This window comes from Ursus maritimus, unplaced genomic scaffold (assembly GCF_017311325.1).
Source record: "Ursus maritimus isolate PB19 unplaced genomic scaffold, ASM1731132v1 scaffold_7, whole genome shotgun sequence".
NCBI classification, from domain to species: Eukaryota; Metazoa; Chordata; class Mammalia; order Carnivora; family Ursidae; genus Ursus; species Ursus maritimus.
The window spans coordinates 80,514,574-80,534,812 of record NW_024426885.1 but is presented as its reverse complement, the minus strand read 5'-3'; the positions used below and the strand labels follow the sequence as shown (position 1 = coordinate 80,534,812).

The 20,239-nt window shown below is 37.2% G+C and overlaps 1 protein-coding gene across 8 annotated transcripts in view; it reads right to left on the bottom strand.

Moving 5' to 3' along the window:
• Positions 1 to 12,110: 12,110 nt before the first annotated feature.
• LOC103661949 (zinc finger protein 33B-like) overlaps positions 12,111 to 20,239 on the bottom strand; it is a 31,618-nt gene continuing 23,489 nt past the window's right edge. For all 8 annotated transcript variants that reach the window (XM_040624754.1, XM_040624749.1, XM_040624751.1 and 5 more), the window contains one exon: positions 12,111 to 15,054. In XM_040624754.1, coding sequence (XP_040480688.1) covers positions 12,803 to 15,054 — 2,252 coding nt within the window. In that variant the 3' untranslated portion in view covers positions 12,111 to 12,802. The remainder of the gene's footprint in view (positions 15,055 to 20,239) is intronic.

Sequence of the window (20,239 nt, the reverse complement as noted above, 5' to 3'; positions counted from 1 at the left end):
TGATATGTGAATACATGATAAATGCAAATATACATATAATTATATATATATTTACATACATATTCATGAATGCTTGCATATCAACTTGAAACACTGTTGCATGAAACAATATCATTTCTACCCATGATGTTATTTTCTAATCAATTCTATTTTACACTTTTACTTATTGATATGAGCACTTACTAAGTCTTGGACACATTATGAGAGTTTCGCTAAACAAGTTTTTTTTCTATTTTTTTAACTTCAGTTCCCTTTAAGCAATGCAGTCTTCTCCGATAGCAATAAGAGCTTAAATGTGGTCATACCTTCAACAACGTTTGAACACTTACTATGTACCAGGCACTATTCTTGGCATGGGACTTACAGCAGTGAACAAAAGAAAACTCCATGCACTCACAGAGGTTTATTTCTAGTTGGGGAAGACAGGGCAGGTAGGGGGTCAAAAAGTAAGATACTTGTTATGGCAGACTGTGGTAAGTTCTAGGATAAAAACCTAACAAAGCAAGCTAGAGAACTGATGGCGGGGGGCGGGGGAGCAGTCAAGGAAACACTGTTAAGGATATAATCAGAGGAGCCACATTGCTATCTAGAGTAAAAGCATTATAGACAGAAGGAAAAAATACGTATAGTATATACAAATAAAACTGAAGTATATCCTAAAAAACTTTCTAGAAAGACACCCTCACTATTTATAATGCAGTTTTACATTCTATTTCAGCCTTGCATATGAACATGTTTTGCCCAAATCCACTGAAAGAACAGCCTATTAATAGATGTCATCCTACAATTTTAAAACCAAAGCTCCAGGAGTTACAAAGAAGAATGGGATTGCTGGGTCACGGGGCTGGTCCTCTCAAAGAGACCATGCCAACTCTGTAGGGCCCAGAGGACACTAAAATGGGAAGAAACATACCAGCGAGGGGAGCATAGACACAACCAAGCTCAGTGGTGACTGTCCTCTGTAGGCCAAGACTAATGGGAGGAGACACTATGGAACTGCTCTCACGAAGGCCAAAGGAGATGATGGAAGTCTGACACCGCACAAGCCAGGTGGCAACACTAACATCAAATATAGAGCAAGTAGAGGCCACACCCCATGACCACATGTCATCCTAATCCATTCCGAAGGGCCCCAACCCCTACTACCATCATATGGCGAGGCTGGCTTTCAACAAATGAATTCTGGCGGGACACAAACATTCAGTCCATAACAAGCAGAAACCAAAAATGACCTCGTCTTGGATTTATAATGCACATATAACAATTGTAACAAAAAGAACAGTGTCAGGCAGGAGGGAAGTGGACTTTTATGGTTGCAAGGTTTTGACATTTTGTGTGAAATGGTACCTTATTAACTCCAACTACAAGGTGAAAAGTTGAAGATGTATACTGAGGTAGTTTCTCTAGCAACTGCTATACATATAATGCAAAGAGATATTGCTAAAAAGACAACAGCTCAATTAAAGTGGAATTCTACAAATACTCAAATTCGATAGAAAAGGGGCAAAAAATCAGAGAACAAAAAAAGAGGGACCAAACATAATGAAATTATAGAACTAAATCCATCATTAGCTACATTAAATATCAATGGAGGAAATGAGGAAAAGGATGGTAGTTTTGGAGAAGGCCCAGTATGATCCTGAAAGGCAACTGTCTCATGGAAGGAACCTGCACAGTCTCCAGAAGTGGTAGGGTATTGTATTAAAGAGAAATGGCTTCTGCAGCCAGCCTGAAGAGTTTAAGAGAACCTCTACGCTCAGAACAGCTGCCAATTTCCCCATTCTAGATCTCAATTTTCCACTCCTTTATGAGATTCCTGAATTTCACACAAGAAGTCTGTAACACCCGCACCGTTGCAATCTCCCTCCATCCTGAAGTTAAACCTTGGGCATGACTTAACAGGACACAGCCTCACTTCTCAGGACATAAGAATCTTTGGAATGCTTTTATGGAGGTCTACCATCCTTCACTGTGTGCCCCATGTTGACAGTTAGCTAACCTGAACCTGTATCTTCAAGGCTTCTAAGGCAGAGAAGTCTGTAAGTCCACAATTCACAAACTTACCATCGCCCCATCCTGTTCCAAGTGCTACCACTACCGCACAGGACCATCTACCCGTCCTCCCCTGCATCTACCACACAGGAGAATCCTCCTATTATTACAGGATGACGAGGGTTATCCTCATACTATCAGCAATGTGGCCTTCGTTGAAATGTGACTAATAAATCTAGTTTTAGATTCCAAAACTCAAGTTCTCATTTCAAGGAACACTTTTGGCACCAACAGGACTACACTGGGTTTGCTCAAAAGCAGAGACAGACAAGGATAGGCAAAGAGAGTTTATTTTGGAGGTCACCCTGGGAAAACAGGGAAGGTAAGGAGAGAGCTGGACAGTTAAGGAGGGAACGTTAATAAAGTGCCACTGGAGAGAACAGTGTCTAACACCACTGTGGACTCTGAGTCACGCTAAAGGATGCACCTCAGAAGAGATCCTACTGAGGGATGACCGGGGCAAAATTAACATTCAGTGTGTTTCTTCCCTATCATTTTCTTACCGTTTGCTCATATTCCACTGGTACTGATGTTTTATTACTGAATGAAATATGGAAAATTACTACCTATGTTCTTTACCAGTCCTATTTTGAAATATAATTGGTCGTTAGTATTTTTCTCTTTATATATACTGAGTACCACATCAGGTGGTGGTATGGTTTTTTGCTTCCAACATGAAATAACTTAAGCAGCTTATGAAAACAGTTTTATACTTACCCATATTTTTACCCATTCCTTCTTTCTTTTCTGAATTTCCAAGACTCCTTCTGTTATCATTTTCTTGAAAAATTTCCTTCAGCCACTGTTTGAAGGTAGGTCACCGTGCAATAAGTTCTGTTTTCCTTTATGAGAAAATATTTCCCTTTTATTCCCAATGGCTATTTTTAAAATAGACTTCACCGTAGACAATTATTTAATGGCCTGAACAATTTTACTCCATATACTTCTGGCCTCCAAGGTTTCAGGTGAGAACTCTCTTGCCATTTGTATTGGTGTTCCCTTAAAGTTAATACACAGTTTTTCTCGAACTTCTTTCAAGATTTTTTCTGTTATTAATGTTTTTAGGTTGATTAAAATGTGTCTCTGCATGGACTTGTATTAATTTATCCTCTTGTGGTTTACTTTCCTTCTTCAATCTGGATGTTTACGTTTTCTGCCAAATTTGAGAGATTTTCAAATACACACATACTTTCTTCTATTGTGCTTTGCTTTATAGCATTTCACAGATACTGCATTCTTTACAAATTAGTTTTGTAGTGATCCTGGGTCCAGCAACACTATTGGCACCATTTTTCCAGAAGCAGTTGTTCACTTCATGTATCTTTGTCACCTCTGACTAAGTCTCACAATGCTTCATACGTGTTCATTATTATTTTTGTTATGGTGATGTGATCAGTGATCTTTGACGTCAGCACTTTAGTTATCTGGGGGCACCAGAACCGTGCCCATCCAAGGCGGCGACCTTAATCATAAATGTGTGTTCTGACTGGTCCACCGACCAGCCATTCCCCCATCTCTTCCTCTCCACGCACCTCCTTACTCCTTGACACATAACAATGTTGAAATTAGGCCAATTTATACCCTACAATGTCCTCTAAGTGTTAAGTGAAAAGTCACATGTCTCTTAAATCAAAAGCTGGAAATGATCAGAAGCCAACACAGGCCAAAAGTTAGGCCTCTTGTGTCAGTCACCAAGATATGAATGCAAAGGAAAAGTTTTGGAAGGAAATTGAAAGTGCTACTCAAGTGAACACACAGATGGTAAGAAAGCGAAACAGCCCTATTGCTGATATGGAGGAGGTCTGTGCAGTCTGGATAGGAGGTCAAACCAGCGATATTCCCTTAAGCCAAAGACTATTCCAGAGCAAGGTCCTAACTCTCTTCAATTCTGTGAAGGTTGAGAAGGGTGAGTAATCTGCAAAAGAAAAGTTGGAAGCTTGGAGAGGTTAGTTCATGACACTTAAGAAGCCATCTCCATAACATCAAAGTACCAGGTGAGGCAGCAGATGCTGATGGAGAAGCTGCAGCAAGTTCTCCAGGAACTGAGATAATTAACGAAGGCAGCTACACTGACCAATAGATTTTCAGTGTAGACAAAGCAGCCTTCTACTAGAAGAAGATGCCATCTAGGACTGTCACAGCTAGAGAGAAGTCAATCCTGACTTCAAAGCTTCTAAGGACAGGCTGACTGTCAGTACGGGCTAATGCAGCTTGTGACTTTAAATTGAAGCCAATGTTCAATTACCATTACTAAAATCTTGGGGTCTTTAACAATTGTGCTGAATCTACTCTGCTTGTATTCTGTAAATGGAATAATAAAGCCTGCATAAAAAATTGACAAGGCAAGAAACAACAAATGTTGGAGAGGATGTGGAGAAAGGAGAACCCTCTTACACTGTTGGTGGACTGCAAATTGGTACAGCTACTTTGGAAAACTGTGTGGAGGTCCCTCAAAAAGTTAAAAATAATTGACCCAGCAATTGTGCTACTGGGTATTTACCCCAAAGATACAGACGTAGTGAAGAGAAGGGCCATATGCACGCCAATGTTCATAGCAGCATTGTCCACAATAGCTAAACTCTGGAAGGAGCCGAGATGCCCTTCAACAGATGAATGGATAAAGAAGATGTGGTCCATACATACAATGGAATATTACTCAGCCATCAGAAAGAACGATTACCCAACATTTGCAGCAACATGGACGGGACTGGAGGAGATTATGCTAAGTGAAATAAGTCAAGCAGAGAAAGACAATTATCATATAGTTTCACTCATTTGTGGAACATAAGGAATAGCAGGAAGATCGGTAGGAGAACGAAGGGAAAAATGAAGGGGGGGGTAAACAGAAGGGGGAATGAACCACAAGAGACTATGGACTCTGGGAAACAAACTGAGGGTTTCAGAGGGGTGGGGGTTGGGGGATTGGGCTGGGCCAGTGATGGGTATTAAGGAGGGCACGTACTGCATGGAGCACTGGGTGTTATATGCAAACAGTGAATCATGGAACGCTACATCAAAAACTAATATAGCATAATAAAAAAAATAAAGGCTGCATAACAGCATATCTGTTTACATCATACTATACTGAATATTCTAAGTCAATTACTGACATGTACCACCCAGATAAAAAAATTCCTGCTCATTCACCGGCAATATACCTGGTCACCCAGGAGCTCTGATGAAGATGGACAATGAGATTAATCTTGTTTTCATGTCTGCTAACACAACATCCATTCTGCAGCCCAAGGATCAAGGAATAATTTTGATTTTCAAGTCGTACTATTTAAGAAATACATTTTAGGGGTGTCTGGGCAGCTTAGTAGGCTAAGCATCTGACTCTTGATTTCAACTCAGGTCATGATCTCGTGGGTCATGAGATCAAGCCCCACGTACAGCTCCGAGGCAGGCAATGGAGTCTGCTTAAGATTCTCTCTCTCCCTCTCCCACTGCCCCTCCCACCACTTGCACTCCCTCTCTCAAAAAAGAAAAAAAAAATTTTTAAAGGCTATAGCTGCCAGAGTGATTTCCCTGACAGACCTGGGCAAAGTAACTGAAAACCTTCTGAAAAGGATTCCCTAATTCCAGATTCCCATGTGGTTCTGGGAAGAGGTCAAAATATCAACATTAACAGGGGTTTGGAGGAAGTTGATTCCAACCCTCATGGAGGACTGTGAGGAGTTCAAGACTTCAGGGGAGAAAGTCACTATAATGTGGTGGGAAGAGCACGAGAACTAGAATTGGAAATGGAGCCTGAGGATATGACTGAGCTGCTATAATCTCATGATAAAACCTGAACAGATGAGAAGTTGCTTCTTATGGATGAACAAAGAAAGTGGTTTCCTGAAATGGAATCTACTTCTGAAGATGCTGTGAAGACTGTTGAAATGACAAGAAAGGATCTAGACTGTCACATAAGCTTGGCTGATTCAGCAGTAGCAGGGTCTGAGAGGACTGACTCCAATTTTGAAAGAAGTTCTGTGAGTAGAATGCTGTCAAACAGCAGCACATATTACAGAGAAAGTGTTTGTGAAAGGAAGCATCAACTGTTGTGGCAAACTTTGCACTGTTGCCATAAGAGATCACCATGGGCACCTGACCTTCAGCAACCACCACACTGCTCCGTCAGCAGACAGCAACACTGAGGCAGGACCCCCCACCAGGAAAAAGATTAAGACTCCTTGAAAGCTCAGACAATGGTTAGCATATTTTAGCAATAAAGTATTTTTAAATTAAGGTATGTACTATTTTTTTCTTTAGATATAATAATATTGCACACCTAACAGACTACAGTATGGTGTAAACATAACTTTCATAAATACTGGGAAACCAAAAAATTCATTTGACTCGCTTATTGGGACATTTGCTTTATTGTCATGACCTGGAACTGAACCTGCAATATCTCTGAGGTATGCCTGTATCTAACAAAGAACTATAATCCAGAATATACAAAGTACTCTCAAAACTTATCAGAAATGGGCAAAAGACAAAAAGAACCATTTCAACAAAGAGCAACACAAGACAGCAAATATACAGATGAAAACTTTTCAGACACCCTTAGGGAAATGCAAATTCAAATGACAACAAGCAGGACGCGTAAGTGGCTCAGTTAGTTAAGCATCTGCCTTCAGCTCAGGTCATGAACCCAGGGTCCTGGGATCTGTCCCACATCATGCTCCCTGCTCAGCGGGGAGTCTCTTTCTCCCTCTCCCTGCCACTCCCCCTGCTTGTGCTCGCTCGCTCTCTCTGGCAAATAAATAAAATCTTAAAAAAGGAAAAAACTAAATGACAGCAAGCTGTCACTACACACCTTATCAGAATTTTTAAAAAAGATTTTATTTATTTATTTGACACAGAGGGAGAGTGACAGGAAGAGCACACACAAGAAGCAGCGGGGGAGGCAAAGGGAGAGGGAGAAGCAGACTCCCTGCTGAGCAGGGAGCCCAATGTGGGGCTTGATCCCAGGACCCTGGGATCATGACCTCAGCCAAAGACAGACGCTTAACCGACTGAGCCACCCAGGCGCCCCACCAGAATTTTTTTTTAAGATTTATTTATTTGAGAGAGTACAAGAAGAGGAGGGGCAGAGGGAGAAGCAGACTCTCCACTGAGCAAGGGGCCTGATGCAAGATTTGGTCCCAGGACCCCAGAATTACTACCTGAGCTGAAGGCAGACACTTAATTGACTAAGCCACCCAGGCACCCCTATCAGAATTGTAAAAACAAAAAAGTCCTAACACAAATGATGGTGAGGATTCAGAGAAACTAGATGACTTACACGTTATTGGTGGGAACACAAAACGGTACATTCATAGCAGCTTATTTGTAATAGCCAAAAACTGCAAAAAACCCGGATATCTATCAATGAATGGTTAAAAAATATGTTACAAATAAATAAATAAATAAACACACTATTCAGCAACAAAAAGGAATGAACCATTGACACTCACAATAACTTGGATGAATATTCAAGGTGGTGTGTCTAGGGGAAAAAAGCTAATCCCAAAAGTGACATACATATATATTTATGTAACATGTTTGAACTGACAATGGCAGAGCACACAGGAGTAAAGAGTGTGTAGTTATAAAAGGGCAACACGAGAGGTCCTTACAATGATGAACTATACAGTATTTTGACTATAGTGGCAGATACAGACAACCTACACAAGTGACAAAGTTGTATTGTACTGAATACATACATGCAAACAAATGAAAAGAAGAAAAACTGGAGAAATCTTTATAAGGCCTGAGAACTGTATCAATGTCAATATCCAGGTTGTGATATTTATACAACAGTTTTGCAAAATGTTACCATTAGTAAAAACTGAGTAGTGTTCCCAGGACTTACATGTATTGTTTCTTAAAACTGAATGTGAACCTATAGTCATCTCATAAAAATTTCATTAAAAAAAAATAGCAAGATGGTGTATGTTCACCTAAGAAGTTACTCAAGATTATCAGACAGGATAAGAGAGCGAGAGTCAACTCTATCCTATAAAAAAAATTCACTTTAAATAAAAAGACAAATATAGACCAAAGAAAGATGGAATTAGATATACCATGCAAACACTAATCATAAGAAGCTGAAGTGGTGATATTAATATAAAAAAGTAGATTTCAGGAAAAGGAATTTTGCCAGGAATAGGAAAATTTCACAAAGAGAAAGATGTAACAATCTCAATGTAACTGTGCCTAAAATAAGAGCTTCAAGTTATACGACAAACCAACCATAGAAAAACACAAAATCACAATTACAGCTGGAAACTTCAACATACCTTGCTCAGGAATAACTAAAACAACTGAAAGGGAAATTAAGCACTGATATGTGTAATTTGTAAAACATTATCAACCAACTGACATTTTAGAACATCTCACCCAGTAAGAGCACAAAACACAATCTTTTCAAGTTCACACGGAACATTCACCAAGAGAGATAAACTTAAGTAAAATCATAAAGATTATATTCTCTGAACACAAACAAGTTAGAAATGAACACACTTTTCTAAATAACCCATGGCAGGGGTGGGTAGAAAAACCTCAAGGTAAATTAGAAAATATTTTGAACTAAATGAAAATGAACACATAACTTTCCAGATTTTCTAGATGCTAGAGTGAAATTCAGAACTTTAAAAGCTTATAATTAAGATGAAAATAGTATCAAGACCAGTGAAAACCCAGCTTTCATTTTAAGAAGTTAAAAAAAGAACTAACCCCATAGTGAATGGAAAGATAAAAATAGTAGAGAAGTGAACATAAGTCAATGAAACAGAAAAAGGACAAATAGAGAAAATCAATGAAACCAAAAGCTCATTCTTTTGAAAAACATAAGCAGTAAAACTGGTAAATTGCCTCCAAACTGATGAAGAAAAAGAGAAAACAAATTATCAATGTAAAAACAAAAGGGGCGATCAGTACAGATCATACAGACATCATTCTTTATGAATATTGACACAACTGTCTTTAACACAGAATCTGCAAATCAAACTCAGCAATAAATAAATGAGGACAACAACCAAATGGATTTTATTCCAGAAATACAAGGTTGTTTAAACATTTAAAAGTAAACGTAATTAATCATACTAGAAAAATTTTAAAAAGAATCTTATAATTATTAGATCTTTTGCTTAAAAGGCCAAATTACAAAAATCAACATTTATTCATGATAAAACTCTTAGCAAACTCGAGTAAGAAACACCATTCTGTGTCTGAGAAACCCACAGCTGACATGAAACACATGGTAGATGATTCAGCGCTGTCTCCTATGACTGAGAGAGACAAGGATGTCTTTTGTCACCAGTTCTCTTCAGCACTGTAGTGAGAATGCAGTAAAGGCAAAAAAAAAAAAAAAAAAAAAGAAGAAGAAGAAGAAGATGCAGACAGCATAGAGACTGAAAAGAAAGAAGCAAATGCAGGAGACATGATCATATACAATTAGAAAACTATGGAATCAAAAAAGCTACTAAAATGATGTTTGTTTATCAAGGTTACAGGAAACAAGGTCACTATACAAGGATCAACTGTATCGCTACCGATTAACAAAGAATTACTGAAAGTGAAATTACATAAACAATACTACTTATAATAGCATGCAAATCAAGACAGACTTAGGGATAAATCTAACAAAACATACAATTATCTCAGGCAATATTAAAACGCTTTTGAGAAAAACTGAAGGCCTAATTAAATGGTGAGATAGATCATATAAATGGATCAGAAAACTCAGTATTAAGATGTCAACTTTCCCCAAACAGACATATAGAATCAATAAAGTCCTAAAAGCAGTATTAAGGCAGTCTTTGTTTTTGTTTTTAGAAACCGATAAGTTCATTCTAAAATGTATGTGGAAATGCAAAAGACCTGGAAGGGCCAAAACAATTCTGGACAAGAGAACAAAGCTGGAGAATTTATACAATTTCATTTAAAGACTTAACAAAGATATGGGAATCAGACAATGTAGAGAAGCTAAACAGATCAGTGGGACAGAATAAAGGGTCCATAGGTAGAAGCCATCCCCTGACACACACAAAGACAAATAATCAACTGGATGTCTTAAAAGGTGCCAAGGTAATTCAATGGAGAAAAGAGTCTTTTCTTGGTGCTGAAAACACTGAATGTTCAAATGAAATAATATAAATTTTGACCCTTAAAACAGTATACACAAAAATGTATTCCAAATAGATCATATACCTAACACAGAGCTAAAGCATTTAGAAAACAAGGGGGAAAATCTCTAATATTACTGGTCTGTAAAGATTTCTTAGAGAAGATTAAAACTGATAAGTTGGACTTTATCAAAATGAAAAATTTCTAAAAAGCAACAAACTAGGTGGGGGAAAAGGCACAGACTGGGGGGAAATATTCAATCAATAAAAAATACTCAAAAGTAAGACAAACAATCTCCGAAGTGGGCAAATGATTTAAACAGATGCTTCACAAAATAAGATAACACAAATGGCCAATAAGTAAGTGAAAGATGCATAACATTATTCTTTATCAGGGAAATGCAAATGAAAAGCACAGGGAAACACCACTATGCACATTAAAGTGGCTATATTAAAAAGTAACAATACCAAGCATTGGCAAAAATGTGAAATAACTACAACTCTCACACATTCGTCACAGAAATGTAAAATATGGAACAACCACCTCAGAAAAGTCTGACATTACATATACTAATCCTACAAACCAAGAAACTTTGCTCCTAAGTATTTACCCAAGAGAAATAAAAACACGCCTACATTAAAATGCACATGAAGTTCACTGCAGCTATGTTCATAATAATCAAAAACTGGAAAGAGAATGGATAAACAAACTGTAGTATACGCATACAATAAAATATGACTTAATAAAAAATGAAGACACAGATGCATCTCAAAATCATGCTGAATGAGAGACAGACAAGGAATGGGACATCTTGGATACCTCCGTTTATGTGAAATGATATTTTAAAAAGTCAGTCTAGCGTTAGTTACAAAAAGCGGATCATTGGTTGCCAGGGGCCAGGCGGGAGGGGGAAGTCCCAGGAGTGACTGGGAAAGGGAATGAGAAACCCTTCTGGGTAATGGGTGTGTCTCTCTTAACTGTAGGAGTCATATGTATGCATATACTCTTATTAAAACTCAAGGTGATATATTTATCCCTATTTAAATTATTGCCCAGAGTTAATTTTTAAAAATTTGGAAACATTATTATTTTAATAACACAGCTCTTAAAATTTTGAAAAGCATAAACAGGAAAGTAGACAATATTGTTATAGTCATATATTATGCTTTATTAAAATGAGTCAACTAAAGCTAAATATATCAATATGTATAAATATCAAAACCATGCACTTGAAGACAAAAGCAAGTTGCAAAACACGTGTTCCCACTGACACATTAGCAAAACAATATTACACACACACACACACACACAGAAATATATGTAAAAAATTATTGTAAATGTAATGAGCTGTGAGATCAATATCAACCAAATTTAGAAAAGTGCTGAAGGTGGGAAAAGTTATAGGATATGGAATGAATTTGAGGATGGTGTGCAGATACTTCAAGTATCAGTGCACTACATTACTTCCAACCTGCAGCAGACACACCAATGGTTATAGTATTCCTCATATCTGGACACACATATGAAATATTTCACTAAAACAACACTAAGTTTCTCTCCTCTGGAAAGGTGGGCTAACATTGGGTCAACAGGCCCGAATTCAAGAAAGTGGAGCTACAGTGAGCTTCCCATAAATTTCAATTGGGACACAAAGGTCATATGCCCTACAGTACTCTACTTTCCTTAACCCATTCGATGTTACTGCTGGTTCCTCAACCTAAGACGAGGAAGCAGATACATCCTCCAGACTGTCCCTGGCTGGTGGCAATGCACATTCTGGTATGGATCCAGCCCATGGGGAGAATGCTTAGAGTAGACCCCAGGATGAACCAGACCATCAAGCATTATTTGTGGAGGTAACAGCATAGTCTGGGGACAAACTAATCAAAAACCTATGATGGCTCACGATAGGGAGGGCCAGGGGGTGGTGTTTCTCCCAAAGTGAAATCAGAGTCTGAGAAGATTATTGTTTATTTGTTCTTTCAAAAAGCTTCACATTCCACAGTTAATGTTTTTGTAAATGTCTGTTTTCAGCTTTATTTCTATTAAAAATTTTGAGCTCAGAGAAAAACATAACTTTAAGAAACATCTTTATGACTTCCTCCAATATCAACTGTATTGCTCAACAAAATGGCATTTCTTGATAAAGGGTCAACCACGTGTCCTGCATTCTTTGGGTATCTTCCTTATTATTTCCCTGACATACATTGAGTACAACTTGTGTATGAAGACCTCAAAAAAATACAAGATGTTGACACTTTTTCCCAAGTGTGGTCTGATTGTTATTTATGGCCAAATTCTGGAAGAACATTTTCACCCATCTGTTTGATTGACAGGATTATCTCCTATGTAAGTTCTTTGTTTAATAAGCTCTACTTCATAATAAAATAATTCCCCGTATTTCCTACATGCATTAGTAGGGTTTCTTCTACAAACAGTCACTTTTAGTTGTCTTATTTACAACAGTTTTTCAAACATTCACCAAATTCAGAGTATTTTCCACTATGAGTATTCTCTTGTTCACTTTGGAAGATGACTTATGGTAAAAGATTTGCCATTCTTTACATTCAGAGGGGTCATGTCCTTTGTGAATTTTCTGTGGTATTTTGAGGTATAAATCACAAGAGAAAGATTTCTCTCACTGCTATATTTACAAATTTTCTTCCCCTGTGTGTAACCTTGGATGTACCGTGATAACTGATTTCTTGGAGGTTTTCTCACTCTCAATACACTCGTAGGGTTTCTCTCTTATGTGTCTTCTCTGATGTACTTTGAGGCCTGAGTTGCAACTGAAGGTTTTCCCACAATGATTACATTCATAGGGTTTCTCTCCTGTGTGTGTTCTCTGATGCTTAGTGAGATCTGACTTATGATAGAAGGACTTCCCACATTCGTTACACTTGTAAGGTTTCTCCCCTGTGTGTATTCTCTGATGTACGGTGAGAACTGATTTCTCAGAAAACGACTTTCCACACTCATTACATTCATAGGGCTTCTCACCTGTGTGAGTTCTCTGATGTGATCTGAGGACTGAACTGCAAGTGAAGGTCTTCCCACACTGCTGACAGTGATAGGATTTCTCCCCTCTGTGTGTTTGTTTATGTATTGTATAGTCTGACTTATGGCAAAAGGTCTTCCCACATTTTTTACACACATAGGGTTTCTCTCCTGTGTGAGTTCTCTGGTGTACTGTAAGATATGAATTCCTGGAGAAGAATTTCCCACATTCCTTACATTCATAGGGTTTCTCACCTGTGTGAGTTCTATGGTGTTTAGTGAGGTCTGATTTATTGTAGAAGGTTTTTTCACATTCATTACACTTATAAGGTTTCTCCCCTGTGTGTATCCTCTGATGTACTGTGAGGACTGATTTCTCAGAGAAGGATTTCCCACACTCACCACATTCATATGGCTTCTCCTTCGTGTGAGTTCTCTGATGTACTTTTAGACCTGAGTTGCGACTAAAAGTCTTCCCACACTGAGTACATCCATAGGGTTTTCCCCCTATGTGAGTTTTCTCATGTTTAGTGACATCTGATTTGTGACAAAAGGTTTTCCCACATATCTCACATTCATAGGGCTTCTCCCCTGTGTGAGTTCTCAGATGTACTGTAAGGTAGGAGTTTCTAGAGAAGAATTTTCCACACTGATTACACTCATAGGGTTTCTCGCCTGTGTGTGTTTTCTGATGTATTGTGAGGACTGAGTTGCTTATGAAGGTTTTTCCACACTGATTACATTCATAGGGCTTCTCCCCTGTGTGAATTCTCTGGTGTACTGTGAGATATGACTTATGGTAGAAGCTTTTTCTACATTCCTTACATTCATAGGGTTTCTCTCCTGTGTGTGTTCTCTGATGAATTATGAGGTGTGAACTTCTAGAGAAGCATTTCCCACACTCCTTACATTCATAGGGTTTCTCTCCCGTGTGGATTCGCAGGTGTAATGTGAGGAGAGATTTCCGAGAGAAGCGCTTCCCACATTCCTTACATTCATAGGGTTTCTCTCTTGTATGTATTTTCTGGTGTTTGGTGAGTTTTGACTTTTTGCAGAATGCTTTTCCACATTCATTACATTCATAGACTTTGTCTCCTATGTGTGTTGTCTGAGTTACATTAAGGACTGACTTCTCCCAGAAAGGTTCTCCCAAGTTGTTATATTCAAATATTCTCTCTCCTCTGTCAGGGAAGTCTGATCTCGCATTGAAATTATCCACTCTTTCAATATACTCATAACCTTTCACCTCTAAATGAACTCTGTGTTCCAAGAGAGATGACTTCTCAAAAGGTTTAGCATATTCATGAAACTCGTAAAGATTTTCTGTTCTTTGTGCCACCTTATGGACCATGAGGGTTGAATTATTACAGAATGTTTTATCAGATTCATTATGTTCACAAGGACTCTGTTCTATGTGAGCTTGGTTATATGGGATGACAACTGCCTTCTCATGGAAAGCTTTCCCACATTCCTTGTATTCCTTATTGCTTTGAATAAAGGATTGCTCTATATTTTTAATTCTCTGATATGGGATGAAATCTTCATTATGAATGAGATATTTTCCATTTTGAATGAATTCACAAGGTTTCTCTCCCATTTGAGTTTGTTCATGGTTAATATGAAGGAACAATTTCGCGTATGTATTGAGGTCAACAGGCTTCTTACTTAAATAGTTTTTCTTATTAATAATTAATTCTGAAATACATTTCAAATTCATAACACACGAGTCACACCTACAGGGTATTTTTATGGAAGGAACTGTGTCTGTGTTGAAATTAAAAATGCTTCCTAATACATTACCTCTGTGCATAGTCAGTGTTTTGTTGTTGATAAATGGAGCTTGCCAGAAATGTCTGTCCTGGGCTTCTTGATTCTGTTCTAGTTGGTTATCAACTTTGCAGACTTCTAGAAATGAGAAAAACAAACCATAAGCCATGAATCATATCATAATTATGATGAAATCACACTTAAAACAAATGCCCTTTTACATTACTGACTTAGTTTTGTGAAATAAGAGTGATCCAAATAGTCATGTTGCCCCATCCTTTCGGATTAGAAATAACAAAATCTGACAGGCCGGAAAAGGGGGATAGAAACTTATAACACACACATCTACATCTGGCAATTTACAACTACATCCTTCAAGCTTGATATATACATTAGAAATATATATAAAGCATGGTGGAAAAAAGAAAACAGACTTAAAAAAAAAAAAAGGCTCTTCTAGGAAGGGGAAATGCAGAGAACTAGAGAGGCCATGAAACTTAGTAGGTAAGAGTACCCTACAGAAATAGAGGAATGATTTGACACTTTGAAGGATCAGACGTCACATAATTTCCCTCTCATACTTACATTAGTGCACCTAAATTCTCTCTACACTTTCCATGTTTCCAGTTTCATTCTCCTCCTTTTAAAATTACTTGTTTTATTATACGTTAATTCAGTATACTGTTAATACCATATCAAATTTCTGAAAGCACTGATTTCTTTGTGCTTGTGAACAGAGTCCTATAGTGTAGTTTCTAATTTTCCCTCTACTCACGTTACTCAGAAAAAATACAAATGTCTACCAGGAAAAGTAAAATCAAAAAGATGAGAAAGAAGACTGAAACCCGACCAAATCCATCAGTTGTTTTCAGCTGTGGTATATTCAAGCTTATTTGGTCAGATATCCTACCGCCAGATGCTAGTTTTCCCACACTGAAAACTTGCTCTGACATAATATTAATAAAATTTTTTTTCTTTTATACCCAGATTTCTACATTTCTTGGTTGTATTCATATTTATAACCATGGAAGACCTGACCTAAAACATTCAATAATATATTTATTTACCCTAAGAATTCTCCGCTATGCTTCACGTTACTTTCTTGCTCAGTACATACAACGTAACAATGATGGCCCTGTTTAAAAACCTATTCAAAGCCCATTGTCTCCAAGCACCATTAGAGCAAACACACTGCAGTTATAATTCGTAGCTTGTCCACAACACCATACATATTAGGTATTTAAGTGGTCACTTTACTAGTCCATAATAAATGTCTTCTTTCTAGAAATGCCAGACTACTAATTTGCCAAAAATCATTCAAGTTCAACCAAGACTTTTCACTCAGCTGCCTTATTCCCATTTTGGACTTGCTCAGAACTTCACTCTTTAGGAAAATGACACTGTCTCATAATAAGTGTTCATAAACATCTCCACCATTTTAAGCCCTGTTTACATTGAAATTTAAAATTAATCACATTCTATACATCTCATTCTATTAGAATGTTGGATAATACTCCCATGAAACTAAAATATACTCTGTTAACTGCTGAAATTTTAAATACTCCAGTATCTTTTTTTTCCCCCACTACAACCTATGGTGTCACAAGTATTTACATCTGATTTCCTCTGAATATATCTGAGTGGATATTAAAGTTGGTCCTTAACAAGTGGTGTGCTTTTTCAAAACAAAGCTCATGTTTTATATAAATCCGTAAGTTTGAACTTTTAGGTTTTATAACCTTACAGGTTTATAACCCAACATGTCCATTTAGAAGTTAATTCTTTGTATTTTTTGCATATAAAAGTTCTCTCACTCATCAAGAGGCACAGTTAATGAATTAAGTAATGATCCAATATCCATTATATGTTATATGACAAAATAAGATAAGCTCTCTTTGAAAGAAATCATAATCCACATAATACCTTCTTCAGTCAACATCCACGTACTATCAGGAATCAGATTCTATAGTAGATAATGTAAATCAAAGCAAGGAAGGAACATTTTACAAAAGCTGTGGAAAGCTGAGCTTAAACTTAAAAAATGTGCTTAAAAACAATGGTAATGACATTAACAACAGGAAAAGTAACCATTACCATAAGCCAAGCACCATCCCATGTACTTTTCATGTATTAATTCCCAAGAATCTCCAACTATGTTAGGAAGGAAATGTGGACTTGTATGGCAGGAAAGCATATCTGTGGGTGATCCTAGGAAGAAGGATTAAATTGCAGTTTAGCACCAGTTTTGTGCCACAGCGATGAGATGTAGCCATATTTAAGAGTCACTGGGGCACCTGGGTGGCTCCGCTGGTTAAGCGTCCGACTCTTGGGTTTCAGCTCAGGTTGCAATCTCAGGGTTGTGAGATTGAGCCCTGGTGTAGGGCTCCACACTCACCACGGAGTCTGCTTGAAATTCTCTCACTCTCTCTTCCTCTGCCCTACCCCTACTCATGTGTGCTCACTCTAATAAACAAACAAATAAAATCTTTTTAAAAAGGTAAAAAATGATTAAGGGTCGTTAAATGAGAAAAACATAAATTTGCTATAATACATACTGGGGAAAATACAACTCAAGATATTAACATGATAAATTAGATGCTTTGGGGGGCAAAGTCTAATTGCCTTTAGGATTTAAAACAATCAAAGAGTAAAACAGTATGCCCAAGAGTTTTGGGTGGTATCAGTGCAAAGTGAGAATATAAAAAGAATTTTTTAAAGTTTACAAAAATATAACAATAGTGATCTAACATTAGTAAGAAAGGAAGACAAAAATAAATGATACTATGTCAGTTACAAGAGAAGACTCATAGAAGGTAACAAATGAAGTGGGGAAAATTAATGACTTGTGAATGCTAACTGTGATATTACTTCTTGCCACACTGAAGGGATGAGGATATCCTGAATATTCTGTATACAGACTGGTATAACACTGATGTCCAGTGGGCAAAAGATGCTGAAAATATAGGTATGTGGTTATCAGAATAAATGAAAACCTATTACCTTAGCTATAGCAAGGTATTATTATGTTTTGAAGATCCAATTTGACAATTTGTACTTCACCAGGTAAATGAAGCCTGTTTCCATTTATGATGATTACTGAAGTATATCAAGTCGTCTCTCACATTTTACTTGCTAATTTATATTTGTCACAATTTTACTATGAATTCTATTGTACTTTTCTTACTTCTTTTTGAAATAATTTCATACCTTTCCCATTTCATCTTCTTTACAACTTTAGAAGTTATACACACCTGGTTCTCAGCTTTAGGTGGCTATCTATCACATCATACCATGAACATTTAACTTAAAATCTGGAGTAATTCAGTATCTTAAACCTCTTTTTCTGAATAACAGAAGCATCAAACTCAATTTGATCACCTCTCACCTCATTTATATGCAGTTATTGCTTTGTGTATCATGTTTTTTCCTACACATTAGGTATAATTGCTTTATGTACCTATTGTTCAGATTTACCTTTATGTTTTGTCATTTCTTATCACTTACCACTCCTTCTTTCATCTCAAACATTCTTTTGGGTTTCATTTTCTCTTTTCCTGTAGTATCTCCATTAGAATTTTATTTATTTTATTTTATTTTATTATTTTATATTTTATTTTCTTTATTTTATATTTTCTTTATTTTATATTTTCTTTATTTTATATTTTCTTTATTTTATTTTATTATTTTATTTTATTATTTTATTTTATATTTTATTTTATTTTATTTTATTTTAATTTATTTTATTTTATTTTATGATGCGCTCTGACACGAACTCTCCTGTTGACTAAACCTTGATTAGTGTCCTCTGAGCCCTATTCTCAACTAGGCCTTGACTAGGCCTTCCAGGTCCATCTGGGCTGAGCTCAGTTTTAGCAAGAATCCTTTTAGTCAATCTAGTGACAATCCCTTCATCCTTGATATCTGATCAAGTTCCTTATACCTTGCCCCTGATGTATTAGTGCCTGGTCTGCATTCAGGAAGAATCCCCCTACTGTTGATGTTTCTCTTAGTACTCTTCTAGCCAGTGGTCCCCCCACTCTGCCTGTTTTCGCAGTATTTGGAGTTGAACTCAGTTTTACTGATACTTCTTGCCTCCTATTCCAACAGCTACTGAATAAAATCTGTATCTATCACTGTTAGCTGGTGTCTGGCTTTATTTCTCATTGAAACAGCATGAGCTCAGTCGACTGCTGGAAGAGAACTAGGAGTAGAGAGATAAACCCTCTGTGATACAGGCTTGGATGGGCAGCCAAAGGCTGAAAATGGAGCACAGACATTGAGAAAATTCTCCTGACATAACAGGCCCAAGGGAACAGTATCAAATACAGCCACACATAAGTAACTGGAGTCCCAGGAAAAAATAAAGGATGAAATATATCAAACCATTTAGGAAACTGAGAAAACAACAAGAAAAATACCCAGGAAACCCCGAAAACCAAATCGAAGGTAAACCTAGAAACATCAGAGCTGAACAACTGAAAACCAAAGATGAAAAGAAAATCTTGAAGGCAACAAGAGAAAATAGAATATTAACTATGGAAAAACAAAGATTTACAAATCAGAGGAGAAAGTAAGTATGTAAGCCAGAAGACAATGAAGTGAATTAAGTATGGATGGAAAAGAGTATCGATACCGATTTCTGTAACTAGAGAAAACATCCTGCACAAATGAAGACCTGGAGGCAGAAAGAGCTGCTGCCTTGTGGGGTTTGAAGTAAAATATCACATAGGAAGGGAGGGAGGAACAGAAGCATATGGTTATAACACTGCACAGCCTCGTATAAAATAGTATGACGTCGTTTGAAATCAGACTGTGGCAAATTGAAGGTATTTTGTATTCCACAGGGCAACCACTTCAGTGGTTAAAATATTCCCATTAAAGAACAGCAGTTTTCACATTAGTTAAAAAAGACCCAACCATGTGTTAGCTACAGGAAATCCATTCTCAATGTAAATAGGTTAAAAGTAAAAAGATGGAAAAAGATATACCACGTAAACACTACAAGAAAGCTGGAGGTGCTATGTATGTTTTTTTCTTTTTTTTGCCTTCTGACTAACTATGAACTGTGGGTTCCCATGACTAGCCAGTGATAATCCACTAGAAAAGCTCACAAAGCTCAGAAAAACAATTTACTTATATATTACTAATTTATTATAAAGGATTCAATTCTGGAGCAGCCAAATGGAAAAGATATATAGGCAAGGTTTCGGGATGTGTGTGGTGCGTGGAACTCCCACACCCTCTCCGGAGCACACTACTCGAAGTTCCCCAAACTGTTGCTTAGAGGCTCTTACAGAGGCTTCATTACCTAGGCTTGATTGAT